Here is a 23424-nt window from a genome sequence, read left to right on the forward strand (position 1 = left end):
AAGAAAGAAAGAAAGAAAGAAAGAAAGAAAGAAAGAAAGAAAGAAAGAAAGAAAGAAAGAAAGGAAGGAAGGAAGGAAGGAAGAAAGAAAGGAAGAAAGAAAGAAAGAAAATGAGATTTTGCCCCTTATCCTCCACATCAGAGCCAGGGGCCTAGCAAACAGCAACCTTCTTCTTTTATTCAAGGTCTCCTGAGAGCCATTCCATTTGAAGGTCTTCACTAGTCATGCTTGATACAGGTCATCTTGCTGAAGTGGTGTTCCTGGTGTCCAGCCACTCTTCCTCGGCCAGCCCACCTCCCCACTGCACTGGCCTGCAGGGCTGGCAGCCGCAGGCCATAACAAGACAACCACACTTACCACCTCCCTGCCAAGTCTTGATGGATGAAGTGCCACCCGGAGATCTGTGGTGCCTGAAGCAGCCAGACAGCAAATGAGTATGGCTGTATGTTTAGCCTCATCATTGTAAGCCTGTGATCTCACATTCGTTGGAAGATAAGAACTTCAGATGTTCTCAATCCTGATGCACAAAGTTGCAGCAGCTCTGAGTGAGGTCTGAGATCCCCGTGAGGCTCATCTTGATTAATCAGTGGATTTTCAAGCCCGACCTATAAGCTGACTGCCCACGGGGCCCCTTGCCATCATCACCACACTGCTGATATGTCAAGGATTCTTCCGGGTTAAGGACAGCAGTTCTGAGTACTTGTGAGGCCAGGTGGAAGGCAGGAGTGGTATGGTTAGGATTTTGCATTGAGGAAGAAAGCCATTCCATATTTCTAACCCAGCTGCCCTCCCCAGAACACATGTGCAATCAACTGAACACTACTTAAATTATCCCTGTGCCCTAGGTCTTAAAGGTGATGGGGGCAAAAGCTTAGAAACACACTCTCATCAAAGATCTAGAATGACTTATTAACTTGTACCCAGAGTGCCCTTCTGCACCCCACACAAACCTGCTGATTCCAAACCTGGTGATCGTAACTGCCATAACTACCACTAATTGTGCACTCAAAAGTTAAGCTCTGCATTATACAGAGGGCGCCAAAAAAAATGTACACACATTTTGGCCTTTTGAGCTTCTTTTGCTCGGCCCACTCCAAACTCTTTGGAGTGTACTTTCTTTTCTAATAATGGCCCTTAAGCCATTCTCTACTAATGTTCAGGCCTACTTCTGTTTCTTTAAAATGTACTTTTTCTTCTAACAAACTCCTTTTCCGCAACTTTGTAAAAAATGTACACACATTTTTAAGAAAGGAAAACTATATGAAAATTGTAATACTCAATATATACCGATAACAAAAGATGAATACAAGTCATGTTTGATTTCTGCAATTACAAGAGGTGCTCAAAGTGATTACCATCAGCATCCAGACACTTCTGATGATGGCGAACTACTGCTTGAGCAACGTTGACCAAAGTGTTCACTTGTATATATTTTTTTGGCACCCCTGGTATATTTTATATGTACAATCTCATTTAACCATTACAGCAATCCTTCGAGGCAGATATTATTACCCTCATTGAACAGATGAGAAAACTGAGCCTTAGAGGGGTTTGGTAACTTGCCCAACATGGAATAGGAATTTGAGTGTACATCACTTTGACCACAAACTGCAGTACCAGGCAAACCACTGTGTACCCTGTCCAAGGAGCCCTTTGTCAACACCACAGGAATAGGAACACACTTCCTGTTTCTACTGTGGAGGTTCAATTTGCAGCAGTAACTGGAGGCTGGGAGAGGTGGTTGGCAGAGACTTGGTGTTCTACTAACTCCTAAGTACAATCCTGCGTCTGTCTTCTCATAGTTTTGAGCTGAGATGGGTAGTATGTACGTGGACACACACACACACACACACACACATGCTTTCAGGAAGGTGATAACATCATTGTAACTCCAGGCCACATCACTAGACAGCCAACCACATTGCAGTTAGTTGAGGCCCAGTAACAGACCAAACTAATGGACAAGTGAGATCGCGCTTTTGACCCCAGTTCTGTGTAATCTAGAGACATATTTCTTTGGCCCTCAAGTTTCTTTCTTTCTACTATTCATCAAACTCTACTAAACACCAGCTACACATCAATGCTGTGGGTGTTGGTTAAAACTCAAGATTTGGGAGTCAGACTGCCTGGAGTTTGTATCCTGGTTCTACTACTTACTATAATAGTTGTGTGATGTGGGCAACTTAAAAATCTCTGTGCCTCACATTTGCCCATAATACATCTGATAAGCGGTTAATAGCCAAAATACATAAAGAACTCATAAAATTTAACATAAAAAAAAACCAATCTGATTATAAATGGGCAGAGGACCTGAATACACATTTCTCCAAAGAGGACATATGGATGACCAATAGATACATGAGAAGATGCTCAAAATCACTAATCAGAGAAATGCAAATTAAAACCTCAATGAGCTATCACCTCACACCTATCAGAATGGCTATCATCAATAAGTCAACAAACAGCAAATGTTGGAGAGGATGTGGAGAAAAGGGCACCCTTGTGCACCGTTAGTGGGATTGTAAATTGGTGCAGCCATTATGGAAAACAGTTTGGAGGTTCTTCAAAAACTTTAAAAATAGAACTATCAAATGACCCAGCAATTCCACTTCTGGGTATTTAGCCAAAGAAATACAAAACACTAATTTGAAAAGATATATGCATTCCTATGTTCATTGCAGCATTATTTACAATAGGCAAGATATGGAAGCAACCTAAGTGCCCATCAATAGACAACTGGATAAAGAAATTGTGGGGGCTGGCCGAGTGGCTCAGTTGGTTAAGAGTTGGTTTAAGAGCACGGGCTCTGAGCAACAGGGCCACTGGTTCGATTCCCACATGGGCCAGTGACGCTGTGCCCGAGCTGAGTTGTCGCTGAGCTGCCAACATGTGGCAGGATGGCTCAGCTGGTGTAACAACAAGACTGCCTGTTCAATGGTGGGCTACGCAACTAAGACTGAACTCAGCACCTTGAGCTGAGCCGCCGCCCAGATGGCTCAGTGGCTAGAGTGTGCGCTCTTAACAACAAGGCTGCTGGGTTCGACTCCCGCATGGAATGGTGGCTACGCCCACCCGCAACTAAGATTGAACACAGCACCTTGAGCTTAGATGCCACGAGCTGCCGACGGGAAGCCAGATGGTGACTGGCACCCTCCACAACGAAGAACAATTTGGCTGGTCCCCTTCCCCAATTCCCAATACTGTTCCCCTTCCCCAACTCCCCAATAAAATCTTAAAAAAAAAAAAAGAAATTGTGGTACATATATGCAATGGAATATTACTTGGCCATAAAAAAGAATGAAATCTTACCATTTATACCAACATGGATGGACCTATAGGGTATTATGCTAAGTGAAATAAGTCAGAAAAAGACAAATACCATGCGCATGTTATTTCACTTATATATGGAATCTAAAAGAAATAAAATAAACAGACTCATTGATACAGAGAGCAAATTGATGGTTGCCAGATGGGAGAAGGGTTGGGGAGCATAAAAAGAGTGAAGGGATTGGGCCGGCCGAGTGGCGCGTTGGTTAGGAGTTGGCTTGGGATGCCAGCTCTGAGCAGCAGAGCCCCGGTTCAGATCCCACGTGAGGGCCAGTGATGCTATGTCCTCTACAGCTAAGATGGTGAACAACAGCTCGACCTGAAGCTGGGCTGCAGTGAGTCGCCGGCAACCGCGTAGGCTGCAGCCCCTGCTGCAGTAGGCTGCCATAAGCTACCATGAGTGGCTGGCAGCCAGTGTGAGCAGCCAGCAACCAGCATGAGCTGCCAAGAGCCGTTGTGAGCGGCCGTCCTGTGGCTGATGACTGATTGCCTCACCCGGGAAGAGCACAATGATAATACCAACATGGGCCAGCGAAGCGATGTCCTCCACAACTAGACTGAAGAACAAAAGGACAGCAACTTGTCTGTTCCCCTTCCCTGATTCCCCAATACTCCTCCCTCAATTCCCCAATAAAATCTTAAAAAAAAAAGAGTGAAGGGATTAAGAAGTACAAATTGGCAGCTACAAAATAGTGATAGGGATGTAAAATACAGTATAAGGAATATAGTAAATAATAGTGTAATAACGATATACAGTGCCAGGTGAGTACTAGATTTATTGGGAGGGTCAACTCATAAGTTATATAAATATTTAACTACTATGCTGTACATCTGAAACTAACATTGAACATCAACTGCCATTGAAAAATAAAATTTTTTAAAATCTCTGTGCCTTGGTTTTTTCATCTATAAAATGGGGACAATAATTGCCATCTCCTAAGGTTATTATGAGGAATATACAAAATAATGCACATGTAAAGCATTTAAAATACTGTCTGGCACACAGCAGGCACTCAATAAATATTGGTTATAAATATTTGGGGCTCTAGTTGGAAATAATGAGAGTGATGAAGAGAGCCTAGTCAACTTCTGTTCTATGAGAAGCACCATGAACGAAGGAAAAATGCAGACCACGTGCTTATACAAGCACCTTACCTCATTTTCACAAAAGCTACTTACTATTCTATGGTAGACAGAATAATGGCTCCACAAAGATCTCCACGTCCTAATCCCCAGAACCTATAAATATGTTATTTAAACAGCAAAAGGGACTTTGTAGATGTGATTAAGCTAAGAATCGTGAGCTGGAGAGATGTAATCATAAGGATTATTATAAGGGAAAAAGTGAGGCAGAAGTCAAAAACAGATAGGACCATGTGCTGACAGAAGCAGAAAATGGAGTGATGCATTTTGAAGATGGAGGAAGGGGCCACTCGCCAAGAATGCAGGTGGACTCTAGAAAGTGGAGAAGTCAAGGAAATAGATTCTCTTCTACAGCCTCCAGAAAGATTAAAGTTCTATTGACATCTTGCTTTTTGCACCTTTACTCATTTTGGGCTTCTGATCTCCAAACTGTAAGAGAATAAATTGCGTTGTTTTATGCCACTGAATTTGTTACCGCAGCAATAGGAAACTAGTCCACATGCCTTTGGTCATATCTGCTGTGTTTCACAAAACCTCTGGTTTTCACAAAAGCCACTAGCTAACTCATTATGACTCACATCCCTACTTCCCAAAAGAGATGAAGTGAAAATTTAAGCTTCCAGAAGGAAGTGATCACTTTGATGGAACTGGCCTCTCAAATGGCTCTTCATGTTTCTCACTCTGACAGAATTAGCTTCCCTGGAACAATGTGGTTTGGTTAGGGAAGACTAGAATAGCCTGCCAAACATGACAAAAAACCAAGTGCTCATGGACTTTCTGGAAGAGCCGCAAAGCACCATGACCAAAGCATTGATAACAAATAATAGTATCACTTTATGTGTGCATGATTTTTTGTGGGTTTTATTACTTTTATACACATTTCCTAATTTTGATTCATCCAACCTATAGAAATACCTTGCTCAAAACCACAGCCTCAGAAAATGACAGTTCCAGAATTTGAATACAGTTTCGTGTCTCTAAAGCCTATTTTCTTCCCCCTGCAGCAGAACAGAACTTTTGTTCTTCCTCTGCTGGGGGGAGGGGGGTGACTGAGACAACTGTGGATCCCCTCCAGCACCTACTCTACCACTGCTGTGCGACTTCTTCACCCACCCATCCCACCCTCCTTCTCCGAGGAAACCATTCCAACTGGCCTAGAAACATGTTAGCTTCATCTTCTATTGCCTGAGACACGAACAAATGACAGGCAGGAGGAGGGGAGCAAAAGAGAAAGAAAAGACACAGAAACTATGTGACAGGGCTAATCAGGCAATAGACCAGTCCATTCCTCCAGAAAACAGAGCCAAAACCTTATTCGAAATCCATTTCTTAGAGGCAGAGCCTCTAAGGGAAGTAGCCTAAAGTAGTAAAAAGAAACTGTGGTCTGGGTGAGCAGTCAGGAGGCCTAAGCTCTGCTTCTGTCAGTCTAGCTGTTGGTCTTGAAAAAGTCACTTCGTTTGCTCATCTCATTTTACTTGCATGTAAAAAGGAGTTGGACTACATAAGCTCTACTAGCAATTCCAGCTATAGATTTCTGACATTCTACCTCTGCAGGTTTTTTCCAAGTAAAAATACTCTACTTCAACAGGGATAGCTGAGTTATCCTAAACCTAGGGCAGGAACCTTATATCAGTTTTGCTCACTCTGAAGCAAAACATATCTCCCATCATAAATGACTCTCAAATCAGGAGCAAGTGATTACTATATGCAATTTCATGTGAGGAACGGTCTAGGATATGAATAACTAACAGTTCTTGAGCACCTATATCTATCTACATTTCTGTTATCTACAGCTTTCACAAACTATTGTGTTTAGGATGTTGTTCTTCTTCACATCCTTTGGCAACCCATGAAGGACTATCACTCACCTAATCACCTAAATTTAAAACTATACAGTCTGCATTCACGTTTTCAGTATCCACCAACTCTTAGAAATTCAACTCCCACAAACATACAAACTATCCTATAAAGTACAACTTCCCTTTCTTTAGAGGTAAATGGGCTTTCTGCAACCTTGATTCAGGTCCCCCCAGTTCAAGATCATTTGCTTGTTTCCTCCTCCATCTTCCTTCCTCTATCATTTCCTTCCAAAGTACCCAACACACCCATCATCCAATCTTATTTCACACTTTCCCACTATCTCCAGGTTGTAGGTGAGTGCAGATAGACCAAGTGTGCAGAATAACTTGTCAATAACTTAGGAAACTGGAGTAAACCTTCTGTCAGGAACACAGAAATTGCTCCAGTCCCTGCTTACCAGCACCCTCGTGTATCTTTTTTTCTTTTTTTTTTTTTTGGATTATTATTGGGGAATTGGGGAAGAAGAACACTGTTGGGGAATTGAGGAAGGGGAACAGCCAAGTTGTTGTCCTTCAATCTTAGTTGTGGAGGGCGCAGCTAGCTCAGCTCCAAGTCCAGTCACCATCCGGCCACCCGTCGGCAGCTCGCAGCCACTCAGCTCAAGGTGCTGTGTTCCATCTTACTTGTGGGTGGGCATAGCCCATCATCCGATGCAGGAGTCTAACCGGCAACCTTGTTGCTAGGAGCATGTGCTCTCACAAGCTGAGCCATCCTGCCACCTGTTGGCAGCTCATCAGCAGCTCAGCTCAGGCGCAGCATCACTGGCCCATGTGGGAATAGAACCGGCGATGCTGTTGCTCAGAGCTCGCGCTCTTAACCAACTGAGCCACTCTACCGCCCCGCCACCCCCCCCCCCCCGTGTATCTTGATGTCTTAGAGACAGCATAGATCCTCATCATCCTTGATGAGCTATTTCTGATCAGATGTGGTGGTGGCAGGGGCTTATTGGAGAGAGGACATTATAGAAAATGAGCTTAGGGCATGGCAGGCAGAGATCTCAGCAACCTGTGACCCAAAAGAGGAAGAACTGAGGAGGTTTCTCAACACTTTAGCCACAGCACTGGATGCACTGACTGGCATGCAGTAAGGATCAGGAAAGATTTTTTGAATAATGAATGAAGGGTCACTTCAGCAAGATTAATCAGGTGACCTCAGCATGGTTTCCAGTGAGGACATGTAAATTGGGGGTGGGGGCTTGGTACTGAGGTAGGAATGGTGGGGGGTAGATAAAATCTATAACTGGAATTTAGCAATGGGGGAATTCTAAAGGGCAGATGATTCTTACATCAGAGATTCCAAATAATCTGTCTATTTACAATCAGCTCTCAGACACCAGTCTCAGTTACAGAGAGCAGATTCCAGTTCTCTGCAGAAAGAGCTGTTAAAGAGCTAGGTAGGATCGCGGGGTCCTGGTCCTCAGGAGTCTGGGGTAGCTGGAGAGGATTACCAGAAACGCTGCTGAGAGGTTTTGGAATCTTCGCCTAGGAACATTTCATTCACAACCAACAATTTTACTCACTTTGGAAATGCAAAGGAAAAGAAGCATTCTGTTGACCTGAATCTTTTTCATGAAGTTGTCTTTTTCCCTGCCTTCTTGCAGGACCTCTCTCATTGTCTCCTTTTCCTGCCTCTGCTCTTAGCCTGCTTCACCTGTTCTTTTTCTTCTACCCACCAGCTTGTCCCTCAGAAGTCTGCCCCCTGGAAGTTGGCTTCTTTTCTGTTCTTTACACTCTCTCTGCCTGGTTCATTACACCTACTCTCATGCCTTCTGCTACCATCAATTTCAAAATCTGTATTTCTAGCCGTAACTTCCCCTCTGAGCTCCAGCTCTGTATTTCCAATTGTATCTTTACATATTTGCAGAACTTAAAACATATCTTAAACCAAACCTGTCACCTCATCATCTACTCTTCATTACCCAATCTTCTGTACGTTTTACCTTGGTTAATAATGTCTCCGCCTTTCTAGTTTCCCAAGCTGTTCATCTTGATCTACATTTTTGCTCCACTACTCTTTATGCCCAATAGATTATAAATCTTAATTCATTTTCAAAAACCCCTCTAGAATCTGGTTCTTGTTCATCTTAATCCAAGCCCTATTAATCTTTCACCAGGGCTATTACAACTACCTTCTTACTGTCTTCCATGCCTTGTTTTTCTCTGCTCCACTCTATTCTTCATACTGACTTCTGTGCTTTAAAACGTTCTACTCCATAACCTCTAGGTGCAACTATTGGGTAGTCGGAAAAGTCATGACGCATTTTTGCAACAAAAAACATAGAAAAAATATGTCCTGACTTTTCCGACCACCCAATAATTACTCCTCTTTTGTCTCCTCAGTAATCCTCAGCTCCCCTGTGCCTTCCGAGGCTCTGAATTTCATGCTGTTCTCTCTGACTGGAATGTCCTTCCATCTTCTACACCCACAAAATGTATTCATTACTTAAGGTCAGCCTTAATTGTCACCTCCTCCGCTTTCCTCAACTTTCCAAGTTGTACTAATCAATGTTCCTATGGTTTTACAGAGCTTTTTCAAACCTCTACTATGGCACTAGTTGTATTGTGATGTCATATTTATGGTTTATGTCTTTCTTTCTTGAGGAATACTGAGCTCTTGTGGAAGAAAGACAATCTTTCCATCCCTAACGAGTTCCTGGCATACACCAGACACTCGGTGAATGCCCAATGGCAGAAGGAGTAACACAATGTCAAATCTAAACTTAGGCCCAACTGTGAGCCAGCTGTGTCTTTTGGTAGCCAAAATTCCTCCTTTTCTTTCTAAGCTAGATAATAACATAGCACCAAAGGTACTCATTTAGTTGGGGTGAAGGGGCCGGTGGTGAGATAGGCAGTGAGAGGGCGATGAGAAGATTGATTCAAGAAACCCAAGTTTAAATAAAATCTGCCTCTATCTTACACTTGTGGTATAATGTTAAAGCGTTGAACTGGCGGGGTGGTCGAGTGGCTCAGTTGATTAAGAGCGCGAGCTCTGAACAGCGGGGTTGCTGGCTCAATTCCCACATGGGCCAGTGAGCTGCTTCCGAAGGGCAGCCAGATTGCTCAGGGGTTAGAGAGTGTGCTCTTACTAACAAGGTTTCCGGTTCGACTCCCACCTACCCCCGCAACTCAGATTGAACACGGCACCTTGAGGTGAGCGGCTGCAAGCTGCCGCCGGGTGGCCAGATGGCGACCGGACTTGGAGCTGAGCTAGCTGCGCCCTCCACAGCTAAGATTGAAGGACAACAACTTGGCTGTTCCCCTTCCTCAATTCCCTAATAAATCTTTAAAAAAAAAAACAAAAAAATCATTGAACTGTCTACTGAGCTCCCCAAACTCTTACCCTCTGAAACTGAAGAAGAGTGTTGCACTCATCTTATATGCACTTTAAAATTTACTTCAGGGCTGCCTGTCTGGTTACGTTGCCCTCTCATCTCCTCATATAGATACTGCATCTATCTCTTATTTACCATATTTTATCATCATTCTTTCTCTTTCACACTAGTTTGCCACTTCCCCAAGGGCAGAGATTATATCTAATGATCATTTTTTTACTCCCAACTGCTATTATAATAGGCTATAGTAGTTGCCTGTAAATACATAGTGAAGTGTCTAGACATTTTTTTTTAATGACATTACCCAGGGAGCTTGTCATGAAGATAGATACAATGCTGGTTTTTTGGAGGGGTTTTTTCCTTGTCTTGTTCTTTAAAGATTTCAATTGTGAAGATATGTCATAAGAGGCCCCAAAGAGAAAAGATCACTGTGGGTGGAAGTGACTTCGGACAGAGCACTTTGTATCTCTGTAGGCAATATAGAGGCGATTCTTCCTACCTTGCGTGTTTCACAGGGTGAAGCTTAATAAGGCTTGAGGGAGACGAGATGAGAAAAGGAGAGGGGGGCGGGGCGGGAAAGGAAAGTGAAAGGAAGCCAAAAGTATTAGAGTTGAACTAGCTCCCTAGGATGGATAAAATCTGATGAGGCAAAGGGAGGGGAAAGGCTGGGTAGGCAGGCAATTCAAGCTCAGGTTAAGAAATAAGACAGCAGATGCCACTGGTTCAGAACTCCAGCAACACTGTGTATTTCTGCCTGTGCTTGTCTGTGTTTAAATAGGTTGTACACAAAAGCAGCCATTGGAGGCAGGTTTCTTTCCTACTCTGAGTGCTTCCTACCCAAGATAAGATAATAAACATTTAGAGAGCGGATGCTCACAGTAAATATTTTTTTAATAGGGCACAGTCAACACGGAAGCAGGATTCTAAACAATCCTGCTACCTGATTCATGGAGAAGGTTTATCCAACAAAACCTGAAAAGAAACCTGAAACATTTGGCTGCCTCTGGCCATCTGTGCTGTCAGCTTCCCTTTGGCTTTTTCCAGACTCGTGTGAGCTGGTACGCTGGTATTTCTTTCAGCTTCCCACTGTGTGTGGCAACAGCCCTGGTTTGGTGGAGTTCATTGGCGCTTTTGCTTTATGTACAAGAATGTTTGTTTCCACTGGGGCAACAGAACACAATGGAATTGTTACACAAACAGCTGGTGACCCCATAGAAGGGAAGATGTCCCTTTAATTAAAAAGGTGCCCATGAGCAATTTATTTCCCGGAGGAGCTGGGCTCGAGGCACTAACCTTCTCTCTCATTTAACAAGCACTTCGGTCATATTTTGCAAGAAAGAACATTATGTACCAATTTGAAAATTATACTAATGCATACTAAACAACTTCCCACCATTGTAATTGCCTCATATCTTTCGTTCTTTCCATTTATTTACTCTAGAATATCAACAGTCCTAAAGAGTTTTCTTTAAAGGGAGAATAGAAGAATGTGACAATAAAGCTCTGGGGAAAACAAAACAAAATAAAAATAAAAAGAGAAAAGCCAAATGCCCTGGAACAGAAAAGTATACATGAAGCAGTGAAAATACCTTTGTGCTGTCCGAAAACACTTGTCTATGTCACCCCCAAGTCACCAGAACTGCAAGGGACCTGAACCCCTTGTACTTCCTTCTCCTTGAACAGAGGCCAGGGGAAGGAAAAGTATGGGTGTGAGTCCAAAAAGCCAATAATTGAGAGCAGAGTGAGAGCGCAGAGCCAGGGTCTGGTAAACTGAGTTTGCTTCCGTTGTGAGTTACCACTGGGCTGAACCCTGAGCTTTTAGACCATCTGTAAAGTGTTATTCACCCTAATTGCGAAAAGGCAGACCTGCTCCTCAGAGGGCCACTGTGGAGGACTTGCAGCCGGCTAGGGAGAGTACTGACTTCCGAGTGCCAGGTGGTGAAACCTGACATTCATCTCTTCCTCCTGAGAACTGCAAAGAATTTAGTAGGGTGCTGTACACATGCCAAAGAGCTCAGATAATTTCTGGATGTTCATCTGAGGCACTTCACCACAGGCCTCATCCTCATAAGTAGTAGGTGGCAAAGACTGTGATGGTCAAGCCACCAGGAAAATGGGGATGTTAGCAAGATGGACCAACAAGAAAGCAGCTCATTTATCATATACCCTGAGCCCCTGACAGAAGGTCCAGAGGACTTAGGTCACTGCTGCATCTATCCATCATCTTCCAGGGAAAAGAAAACCCAGAGATTCTCCCATAAGCCTCTGGATAACAGCCAGGGGCCCCTGGAAAAAATCCTCCAATGAAGAAGACAAGGGCTGTCAGTGCTGATTGGACCAAGAGCATCTCAGTCTCCTAGCAGTCCTGCTGGGACTGTGCCTGTCACAGTGCAAAGGAGCCATTCTTGAGAGCATTTTGTGTTTTCTCTCCAGGGCTGGAGTCTGATTCCATTTGTGACTCATCACAAGACAACATATGGCACTGCTTCAAATCCCCAACCCAGGCCTTGTATTATAGCCAGCAGCTTGGGCACCACTGGCTCTCTCTGGGTCTGCTTCCACTAGGCCTGGCACCCCTCGGGGTACTCTACAGAGAGAGGTGAAGGAACTGAGTGCTGTGGGAACGCATCAGTGGCCTCTACCCTACACTCACTAATTTCTGCCCATAGCTCAGAAAGTGGAGGGGAGGTGTGAACGTGAAGGGCAATCCAGGCCTCAGAAAACAAAGGGAGCCACACAAAATAAAATCACCATTGGAGTAGCAGGAACAATGACGTAGGAGTAGCCACTTTTTAGGCTTACGGAAGGCTAGGCACTCTCCAACTATTTGTGTGGAAAGGCACCCTTCAAGGTAAGTCTATTATTATCAACATTTTACAGACAGGAAGACTGAGGCTTCATGCATTCAGCAACTCACTGAAGGTCACCCAGCTGGTAAGGGGCAGAGCTGGGATTCAAACCCAGGCTGTCTGAACAGTTGGCACAAGTTCAGACTTCTAGGTATCAAGCAAATGATGATGGGTCTCTTCAGTCCCTGGCTGCCCAAGTAGAGGGACCCTCCCCCCCACACACACACACACCAGATGCCTACTGGGATGGGGGTGGCACTGTCAGCTCCACCACCACTGTCATTGGCAGGAGCAGAGCTGGTGTGAGACACAGGATTCCCTAGTTTTGTTTCCGCTCTGAAAAGCAAAGCCTGTAGCTCTGAGAATTATTGTCCACTCAGTGAAAAGCAGCTAGAGTTTGAGATGGCTGAGGGCAGGGGGTGGGGTGGTGACCAAAACCACAGGACAGAGTCATAAGGCAGGCTGCTGTTCACTCTCTGTGGCACTTAATCTTGTGAACCTCAGTCTTCTCAAGACTTGATAGTGATGATGTACATATGTCTGCTTTGTGATCTCCAAAGTGGTCTAAAAATCTAAGGTATTTTTAGGGTACAACAGGGAATTTTCATTCAGAAGCTGCATACAAGGGGTTATAATCATATTTCTAGCACATTCAAATATATAAGGTCTACTCAGCAATAATGACAGGACACAAACCACTGATGCACGCAACATCATGCACGAGTCTCAAAAATATTAGAAAAGAAGCCAGGCAGGCACAAGAGTATGCATTGTATGATTCCACTTATATATAAGTCTAGGAAATACAAACTAGTCTGTAGTGACAGAAAGCAGGTTAGTGAAGAATAGATTTACTGCAAAAGGGGCACAAAGAAACTGTAAGGGGTGATGGACATGTGGTGTGCCTTGAGGTGATTTCATGATGTTTTCATTTGCCACAAATGATCAACCTCTAAATAGGTTTAGTTTATTGTACATAAATTAGACCTTGATAAAGTGCAAAAAGAACACATGTCAAAGTCTTTCCGTTTGAACCAAGGCCTCTGTGTAGCCTGGTAAGTTCACTAGACTTACCGTTTTAGCCTGAGGCTGTCATGGTGACATGGCCCCACACAGGGTAAGTCCCTGAGCTCCCCCGAGCCTCAAGTCTCATCTTGAAAATGAGGCTTTTACCATGTGCTTCACCCCACAGGACGGCTGTGTTGGTCAAGATGGATAATTAGTGCATGTGAGAACAATCTTCAACTGCAAACTAACACACAGATGTAAGGGAGTGCTGTGTGTGGGTACACGGGCACAATGGGTAGATTCGAGACTTTCCTGCCATACCCACCTGCAGGATCCCTTCAGCTCCAAGTTTGTGTTCTCTTTCTGCCCCACACCCCTGGGAAAGCAGCCCCCACCGAGAATCAGCAACAATTCAGAGCGGCTGTGTTGACCAAGTCTTTTCAGGAAATACCATGTCAATTCACCAGGTAGGCTGGAGAAGGCCCGAGACACTGGATACTTTAATTCCTGGGCTCGTCCAGATGCCTCTCAATTCCTTGTGTAGCCAGCTCTGAGCTGCTTTTATCTTTGGGCAGTGAGGCATAGCTAACACACCTTCCCTTCCAGAGCAAAGACACTTCTTCCAACTCTTCCCTTCTGCCACTGTCCAGGTCTTCAACTAGGCATTGTTTAAATCTTGGTAGGAAAAAGACAACCTAATAGCTATGTGAACCTTTGCCCAGGACCTCAATCACCATCCCACCTTCCTTCCTTTTCTTCCAATCCAACATAAGAATTCCGTAATCATATCGATTTTGTGCCCAAATTATACGTTTAACTTCTCCAAGTCTTTTTCCTGCCCTGATCTCATTTTGTCTTTACAAAGCCTTGTTAATTACACAGGACGGGCATTGCAATGCACAGAAGCTGGTCAGGATATTGATAAAAAGGGGTTAAACAGAAGACAGAAAAGCCTCAAGTGTCAGTCAGCCTTCAAACTGAACTAGAACCCTGGACATCTGACCCCTGTCACAGAGTCTTTTTGCAAGATTGTATCTCTGTCATTCATTAGGAGACATTCAAAGCCATTGGCTTATAGACAAAGTGCTAGCCCCAGGCAGCCTCAAACCAACCCCAACCAAAACAAAAGGCATAGTTCTGTCAGCCAGGGCTCCTCAAATTCATTGTTCTGTGACTGGCTCCCACAGTTGGTCTCAAGCTACAGAAGATATAAGAGATAAGAGCTTCACTCCTCTAGAACCACAGAGGCCAGTAGGGGGATCGTATGAAATCCAGTAGGGTTACCCAAAGCAACAGCTCTATCAGAGTTCCTGTCCGGTCTTCTATCGTGATATACTCAACTCCTCCTGGCCTCAGGCGTCCTCTTCTTCTTCAGGCCTTTGCCCAGCATACACACTCCTCCTTTTCCTTCCACCAATCTCACTCCAGTCTTGACACAGCTAGACTTTTATTTTTAGAACTTTTGGAACAGAGAAGAGCTATTGGGCATAGAAAGAAAAAGGAAGGGATAGGCCATTTTGGCCCCTGAAAAACTTTCTTCCTGAGGCCTTCCTAATGCCTCTTTACCTTTTACTTGCTTAAACACACACACACACACACACACACACACACACACACACACACACTCACACACACACACTCTCACACACACACACACACACACACACACTCACACACACACACACACCATAAAAATCACCACTCCTCAATCCTCCATGTGGCAGGTTTTTCCACAGCAGTGTCTAAGTTGGGCTTAAGGTCATAAGGTGGGATGGAAAAAACCCAGCGCAGCTCCAGAGGAGTAGTGAGCTAGAGAGAACACACCCTGAGGTCACCTGCTTGTTCAGCACTTCTTCCCTGTAGCTCTGTCAAGCACTTAAGCAGCATGCACTGATTAATCCTGTCCCCTTCAGAGGGAGTCAGTGGGGCCCTGAGGGGTTAAGTGACTTATCCAAGACCACAAAATGCACAGGCTAGAATGGGACCTGGGCCTTGCTGGCCTTTGCGCCCAGTGGAAGGTTCATTCTTCCTGATGAGCAACACTAGACCCAGTTACACCCAGAGGGGAAACCAGAGCTGTCAGCTTTGGCCACCGCCATGCCAAAGGGCCATTTTCCAGAGATTGGTCTCATTCCTTCTTCCCATCACAGGTAAGTCATCCTGATCCCAGGAAACCATTCCTGCTGTCTCCTGCTTTCAATTTCTTCATGTTCCTTCCTCCAGGCTTAAGACCTAAAAAAGAGGCTTCTGACAAGCTAAGCCTGATGCCTTGTCCTCTTCCTTTTCAACTCTCTAAAATCAAGTTAAAAGTCTGCTCTCTGAAATCACCAATGGATGGCCCTGTGGAGAGGCCCCTCTACTTACTGACCTGAGTTAAGTTATTGACGGGAAGGCTGAGCACATCAGCCTTTCTAGGTTGAGGTAGAAGAGATGCCAGCCTGGGTAGGGAGTGGAAATCAGGGGTCAGGTAACTGCCAAGGGCTCTGCCCACTCTGAGGCAGAGAATTTGAGGGAGACAGAACAGCAAACCCAACCTCCCTCCCACCTAGGCTATTTTATCATGACCTACTCTGTCACCTTTTCAGTAAAGAGAGGCAGTGCTAGTAATAATAATAGTAGCTGTAATAGACTGAATAATGGCTCCCCAAAAGATAGACATGGCTTAGTATCTGGAACCTGTGAACATTACCTTATGGCAAAAAATAAATTAAAAAGGATTTTGCAGCTATAATTAAGTGAAGGATCTTGAGATGGGAAGAGTATCCCGCATTATCTGGGGAGACCCCAAATGCCACCACAAATGTCTTTATTGGAAAGAGACAGAAGGAGAGTTGACACAGAAGAGAAGGTTATGTGACCATGGAGGCAGAGAATGAAGTGATGCAACCACAGCCAAAGAATGCCAGCAGCCACCAGGAGCTGGAAGAGGCAAAAAATGGATTCTCTCCTAGGACTTCCAGGGGGAGAATAGCCCTGCTGTCACCTTGATTTCAGCCCAGTGACACTGATTTAGGGCTTCTGCGCTCCAGAACAAAAAGGAATAAATTTCTGTTGCTTAAAGCCACCCAGTTTGTTGTTTCTTGTTACAGCAGCTGCAGAAGCAAACATAATAGCTAACACCTAATGACTCCCTACTATGTGTCGGGCATTGGACTAACATGTTACCCACATAAATGCATTCCATCCCGGCCATGGATATGAGGCCTGAGCTGAGCAGGCACGCTGCCTGGGTTTGAATCCCAGATTCACGGCTTACTGTTGTGGCCCTGAGCAAGTTGCATAATCTCGCTAAACCTTTGTTTCCCAAGTCATAAAATGGGCATACAGTTACTTTTCTCATTTGGTTGCTAGGAGGATAAAATGGATAGTAGGTAAAGTGCTTAGAACACTACATGCTAGCTGTTATGAGATCTCAGTGGTTGAACAAGCCAAAATTAGACCCTCATCCTAATCTGTCAGGACGTGGACAAGGGCAGGAAAAAAGATGTCCCTTTAAAGCCAGCTTGAATAGCAAACATGATGGTCTGAGGAGTTAAGTATTTCTTCCCTTAATTAAGCAATTTAGTTCCTTACACTGACCTCATTTCATAAAGGGAAAATGCCTGGACTGTGCTAATTCTGCAGCATCGCCCAGCAGACTTCCAGGCCCCTATCTCCCATTCTTAAGGAGAGCAATGCGCAGCCATCATCCACAGGCAGAGCCTAGTTTGCAGCATCCACACCTGACAGACTCCTGTAGAGCCCACACATCTTCTCCCTGCAACTCTGGCATCAGGAACTGAGAGGGCCCTGTGCTTGGAAGCCAGCGGGAGACAGAAACATCAGTCCATATTATGGCCTTCCAAGGCCACTCCAACCTGTCCCAGCAGGCTGGGTGGAATGATAAAATCAGAGGTCTGCTTTGATTAAGAGGTTCTAGCCAGCTTAGTAAAGAATCAACAAGGTTTGCCCAAAGGCCTTGGAAGAGAAACCTAGAGTTATCTTCTGAAAAAGGAGGGAGAGAAAAAAAAAGTTTCCTTAACTTCACCCTTCCTAATAAAGTTTGCCCAACCTCCCACTTCAGGTGATGTAACTCAAAGAAGCAGCACGCCACAGGACCCCAGGCTGTCCGTCCCCACCTAAGAAATTTGCAAGCATCCAAGGGAGAAGGAAGGGCCTGACCACTGGGCCTTGGCTTCCTTCTAGGCAGGGTTCCAGCCCCACAGTCTTGGATGCCCAGCTTCAGAAGACTCCTGCTGCTACTGCTGCTGCCTTGTGCTGGCGACCAGGCCTCTTCGCAGCAGGCAGCAGGACCAGCCACCTGCGCTCTCGCTGCACTTTCCTACCCCACCCTCCATGGGAAAGAAGGATGATGGAGGACAGCTCCCCCCTCCTTACTCTCAGGCACCCACAGATTTCTGCACTGCCGTCACCACTGACGAGAACTCCGGTCCCCTGGAAGAACTGCTTCTCCTTATTCCTTCCTCCGTATCAATGAACACGCAGCAACACCCACGCTCCTGCTCCTCCCACTCCGGTGGGAGACCGAACCGGAGAGCAGCATCCGGACCTGGAAGCCGCTGCGGTGGGAGCGCCGGCTAGGCTGCCCCGCTGTCCGTTGCCCTCTCGCAGCCATCAAGAGGATTCTAAGCTAGCCCTGAGTTCCGGATCGAGAGGGTACCTGAATCCTCCATGGGGCCCCGCCTCCCCGGGGGCTCAGCGGTTAGCGGACCCCAGCTTAGCCCCACCGGCGGAGGCCGGGCGTTGGGCACGGTTCCCGGGACTCGAACCCGGCGCCCTCTCCCTTAGACATGCCTCACCTTCGGCATCCCCAGCAAGCCCCCAGCCCAGCGCTCACGCGCGGCGTCTTCCCCCTGCACCCCCACGGCGAGGACATCAGAGCCGGGCTCCTGTGCGCCCATCCCGCCCTCCGCAGGACGTGGGCACGGGGGAGCGCGCCGCCCGTCCGGCAGGCGCGGGGAGACGAGCTGGAGCGAAGCCGAGGGTCGGGCCGTTTGGGGCGGGAGGGGTCGCAAGGGCTGCAAGCCCGGCCACTTACGCGCGGGCTCTGGGAAAGCCCATGGACAAGAGCACGTCCAGGGCGGATCCATGCTTGATGGTGCCGGGGCGCTGCTGGCGGTTCCTCCGCGGGGTGACTTTGCTGTACAGCTCTTCTCTCGCGGCCATGCCAAGCGGGGTGGGGTGGCTGTACTGAGCCATGGCTCAGAGGCCAGCCATCGCCGGGGAAGGTGCCGGAGCCGGATCGTCCCGGAGGGAGAAGGGAGCTGGACTAGGGTAGGGCAGGGGGCGGAAAGCCGGGCGGGAGGCGGCGGAGAGGGCGGAGGCGGCGCACAGAGCTTCCCGGGTGTTGAGATTCTGACGCTTCCTGGTGAGGCCACCGAAGCCAGAACGGCCCGCGAGCAGCTTCGGCCGGGCCAGCAATTCAGCTCCTCGGGCCTCCGGGTGCCCCCAGCGCGGCGCCTGCAGCAGCTTCGCTCCTCCGCCCCCTTCCTTCTCCTCTCCCAGCAGTCCGGGAATTTGCAATGAGTAATTTTTGAATGGATCAAAAAGGAAAAAGAACCTTGTGGGCAGGCCCTGCCTTGCCTGTGCCCGGGCCCCGCCCCTCTCTTAAAGCTGCCGCTTCTAGCTGGAGGATTGGAACCAGCGTAGGCTGCCTGTGTGAGTTGGGATCCGAGAGTCGCTTCCAGCGCCTCTACCTTCTCCATGGCTTGCATATAGGGCCAGATGGGCCTCAAGACACTACTAGATCAATCAATTCAAGTTTCAAGTGGTTCTAGATGGGGTTAATAATGAAAACTGAGCGAATTTGTGGATGACGTTAATGAACTAGAAGGCCAAGTCAGAAGTCCCAGATAAAAGGTTTTGCTTTCAAACGATCCTGCAAAACCTAGAGGATTGTTATGGCCATCGAAGGCCAATTTCATCAGCCAGACAAGTGGCCACAATGAAAACCTAACATGCTCTCCATGACTAAGATAGTGACGTCAGGGTAAAGAGTGGGACCTCAGCCCAGCCAAGTGGCTCAGTTGGTTAAGAGTTGGCTTGGGAGCTTGAGCTCTGAGCAGCAGGGTACCCCTGGTTTGGTTCCCACATGGGCCAGTGGTGCTGCGCCCTCTAGAGCTAAGATTGTGAACAACAGCTCAGCCTGGAGCTGGGCTGCCTTGAGTGACCCACCACAGAATAGGCTACAGCGCCTACTGCAGTGAGCAGAGATGAGTGGCCATCCAATGGCTGGAGACTGACTGCCTCAGCTGGGAAGAGCGCAATGATCATAATACCAACATGGGCCAGTGAAGCAACGTCCTCCACAACTAGACTGAAAAAACAAAAGGGCAGCAACTTGTCTGTTCCCCTCCCCCAATTCCCCAGTAAAATTTAAAAAAAAAAGAAAAAAAGTGGGACCTCAAGCTCTCAGTTCTGGGAGAAGAAAGGAAAAAGAGGGAGAGGTCAGGGCAGAAACAGGAAGAGAAAAGAAGATGGAAGGGGGAAGGAGGAAGAGAGATAGGAAGTGGAAAGTAGAAGGAAGGTGGAAGGAGAAGGAACAGAGAAAGCACACTTTCTAACTGTAAGAGGTATTCAAACGGAAAGAGTTGATTTTCGTTAGAGAATGAGTACCCTGTCAATAGAAGGATTCAAAGAAAGACTGGATCATCACTGGTCAGCAATGAGGAATAAGTGAATTGCTTCATTGGTTGGACAAAACTACTCCCACCTCAAATAAGATGGGCTTCCTACCCAAACCTACTCTCCCAGGCCCCACACCATGAACTTGACTGAGGAGTGTTAAGGCTCTTTCATTCCAAGATAAACTTATTGCACTCAGAGACAAAGGCCCCACTTGGTGTAATGGAAAAGGCACAGAGTAAACCCTAGCTGCTACCCTTTTTCAGGTAATGATAATAATAAAACCTAACATTTATTGGACTCTTCTATGTGTCAACCATGGTGCTAAACATCATAAATGGATTAACTCATTGAGGTTTTACAATGACCCTGTGGAATGCATATGATTATGGTCCCAGTTTTACAGATGAGAAAACAGCTCTGAGAGGTTGAGGAAGATCCTAGAGCTGGTAAGCGCATAGCCAGAGCTTTTGTCCACTGTGGTACTCTGGGCAAGTTGCTCCTGCCTTCTACAGCCCCGTGTCCTTTTCTGTATACATCATAGTACCTCCCATTACACACGCTGGGCTCTCCAAAAATGTCAGCTCCTTCTCCTGTCTGCAGTGTGGGGGTGGGATGGTGACCACACTCATGAGCAGCGTTTTCATGTTGCTTTACAAGGCATCTAAAGGTTTTACCAGGGGAAATGATACAGCTTAATTCTCCTAGCCCAGAATTGGTTTTCTAAAGACTATCCAGTGGTATTTGGAGTGGGGTGATAAGGACTACTGGGGCTTAAGCAACAATGTGCATAATTCTGCCTCAGGCTCTGTAAGGGATGAGGAAAAGTTCATACTTCCTGTGTAGAAGCTTCTACCAGAGCAGAGGAAGTGTGCTGGAGCCTTGTAGAGTGCTTCTTCAGGTAATGGAGCAAAGAGACAGCACTGGGCTGGGAAAACAATACCTAGACAACACCTCCTTGGGATGCGTTCAGTAAAGGATGCTGGACCTAGGGCCGGCCGAGTGGCTCAGTTGGTTAAGAGTTCACTCAAGAGTTTGAGCTCTGAGCAACAGCAGTTCGAGTCCCAGCCCGAGCTGAGCAGCCGCTGAGCTGCCAACAGGTGTCAGGATGACTTAGCTGAAAAAAAAAAAAGGATGCTGGACCTTACCCAATATTCTGAACTTCTACTTCTTTCAGCCTGGGCTGAAAGTCAAATGATCTGGAGCCTAGTCAAGAGCTACTAATGCCTGTGGAAATATTTTGTAAACCATGAGCACTACACAAATAATAGCTCAAATGTATTGAGAACTTAGTATATGCTGTTGCTGTTCTTGGGTTCTTACACATATAACTCATTTACTCTCTCAACAAGGCAATGAAATATTAATAGGTACTACCATGTTATCATCAGCAACTTTACAAATGATACTGAAGCAGACCAAAGTCAAGTATCTTGTCCAAGATCATATGGCTAATATGTAGTAGAACCAGGATTTGAACTCTTAAAATTTGTCCAAACAACCATTTATCACCACTGTTAAGATGATGAAGAGATGCCAACCATTAAAACAACATCGTGCCCTTTTGACTCCTTTTATGCCCCTTGACATAAAATTGCTGGATCTCTGTTTCTCCAGAAAAATTGAATTTATTATCTTTATAAGGGTGGAAGAAACTTTTCTCTACCCTCAAGGTTCTAACAGATTAGCAAGAGAAAATAACCAAATTTAATATGTATGTACACATGGGAACCCCACATAAATGAGATCCCACATACAAGAGAGTTTCAAAGTCACAAAGGGAAAATGGGTATCTAAGATATTCTGAGCCAGAGATGAAGTAAGGTGCCTTGGGAGCTTCAAAAGGTCATTGCAGGATGATAAGAAGGACAGATGTTCAGTAATGAGAAGTTTGCCTTGCCCTATAGGTAGGTCAAAAAAGGTTATCTCTGATAATCTCTTATTATGGACAAGGCGCCTTATTCAAATTCTTCTAGGTAGTAAAGGTTGGGGGCAGGGGGCGGAAGCTGTTCTTTAGTCTGATCCTAAATTTGCCTTTAATTCAGAACAATCTGTATGCCACTGAGGCGCATCTTGGAGTGACTTGCTCTGAACCCCTATATCTTTCTCCCTGCTGTTAGGCAAACTGCGAGAGGAAATGATGGATATAAAAATAGTTTTAGGTAGACTGGAAAAAAAGCACTGTGGAAAACCAGACACCTTAGATGTAAAACTGTTTTGTCTGGGACTTGCAGGAATCTCAGCCTGACTTCCTCACCCTTCTTCAGCTCAGTGCCAGCACTCAGACTTCTGCCATTTGTTCTGCAAGGGATAGAGGGACTGACAATTAAGATGCATTGTGTTTTAATTGTATTGACTTTGAAAAGCTAGGGGAAGCTTTATAAATGCCCGTATTGTTATGTTACAAAGAGAAGAGAAATGACTATGCATCTGACAAGATATCTGATGACAGTAGTGGGAAGAGTGAGGCATGAATGGGGCCTTGCAGAGTGAGCAAGCTGACACATCAGCATTAAGCTACTTCCTCAAAAGGGTAAGCAAGTGATCATGTATCCCTGCACCAATAGGTCAAGTCAGAATCCACCCTGGGCCACAAACCTCTTTTTGTTCCTGTGCACACTGTTTAACTCCACCTGCACTGGCCTCAGACACTTTTTTGGTGTGTTAGCCCTTCTGAAATGGCCACAGGGATGCCCAGGATGGGGACCCAGTTAACTGAACTCATAATTTCTGAAGTGTATCCTATGTGTTTTCCTTTTCCTTCTCTCCACCCTTGAGAAAAGTTAAATGACTGTATTAAGAACAGGCAGTCAAGTCTGCAGAATGTCTCCAATTGAGGGCTGGGATGGTGCCGTGCAAATGAAGGTTGTTTTTGAACCATTAGGAACTTTAGTCCCTAGACTTCAAAGGGATTCCTCATGGCCAGAAGATTTTGAAACCCCTTGGTAAAGTAAAAAAGGAAAGGCCATAGGAAGGCTCCAGAAATGGGAATTGGGAAGCCTAGGTGTTGACTGTGACTTAGAAGTGTTCTCTGCTCCTCTCTGGGTCTCAGCTTCCTCACGTGCCAAATGAGGGGGTTGGCTTAGGCTGGGGATTCATAGGACTTTGTCAGAGGACCCGCAGGGACTCTTTATAATAAGGGTTGCAGTTACTCAACTGCATTTGATTGAGTGAGTGGAGCATGGCATCTCTCTTCTTTTCAGAGCAGGCACACGTTGTGAGCTTTATGTCTTGGGGGTTTATGTTTGGTTTTCTGTGAGAAGGTGATTTAGAAGATCAAAA

At 45.9% G+C, this 23424-nt stretch overlaps 1 protein-coding gene across 1 annotated transcript in view; it reads right to left on the bottom strand.

Annotated features, from left to right (window-relative positions):
- The window catches only part of UBASH3B (ubiquitin associated and SH3 domain containing B), a 148884-nt gene extending 129282 nt beyond the window's left edge, over positions 1-19602 (bottom strand). The window contains exon 1 of the mRNA XM_019632960.1: positions 18557-19602. Coding sequence (XP_019488505.1) covers positions 18557-18717 — 161 coding nt within the window. The 5' untranslated portion in view covers positions 18718-19602. The remainder of the gene's footprint in view (positions 1-18556) is intronic.
- Between the last annotated feature and the right edge of the window lie 3822 nt (positions 19603-23424).

The sequence above is a fragment of the Hipposideros armiger genome, unplaced genomic scaffold (genome assembly GCF_001890085.2).
Source record: "Hipposideros armiger isolate ML-2016 unplaced genomic scaffold, ASM189008v1 scaffold_1205, whole genome shotgun sequence".
Classification (NCBI taxonomy): domain Eukaryota; kingdom Metazoa; phylum Chordata; class Mammalia; order Chiroptera; family Hipposideridae; genus Hipposideros; species Hipposideros armiger.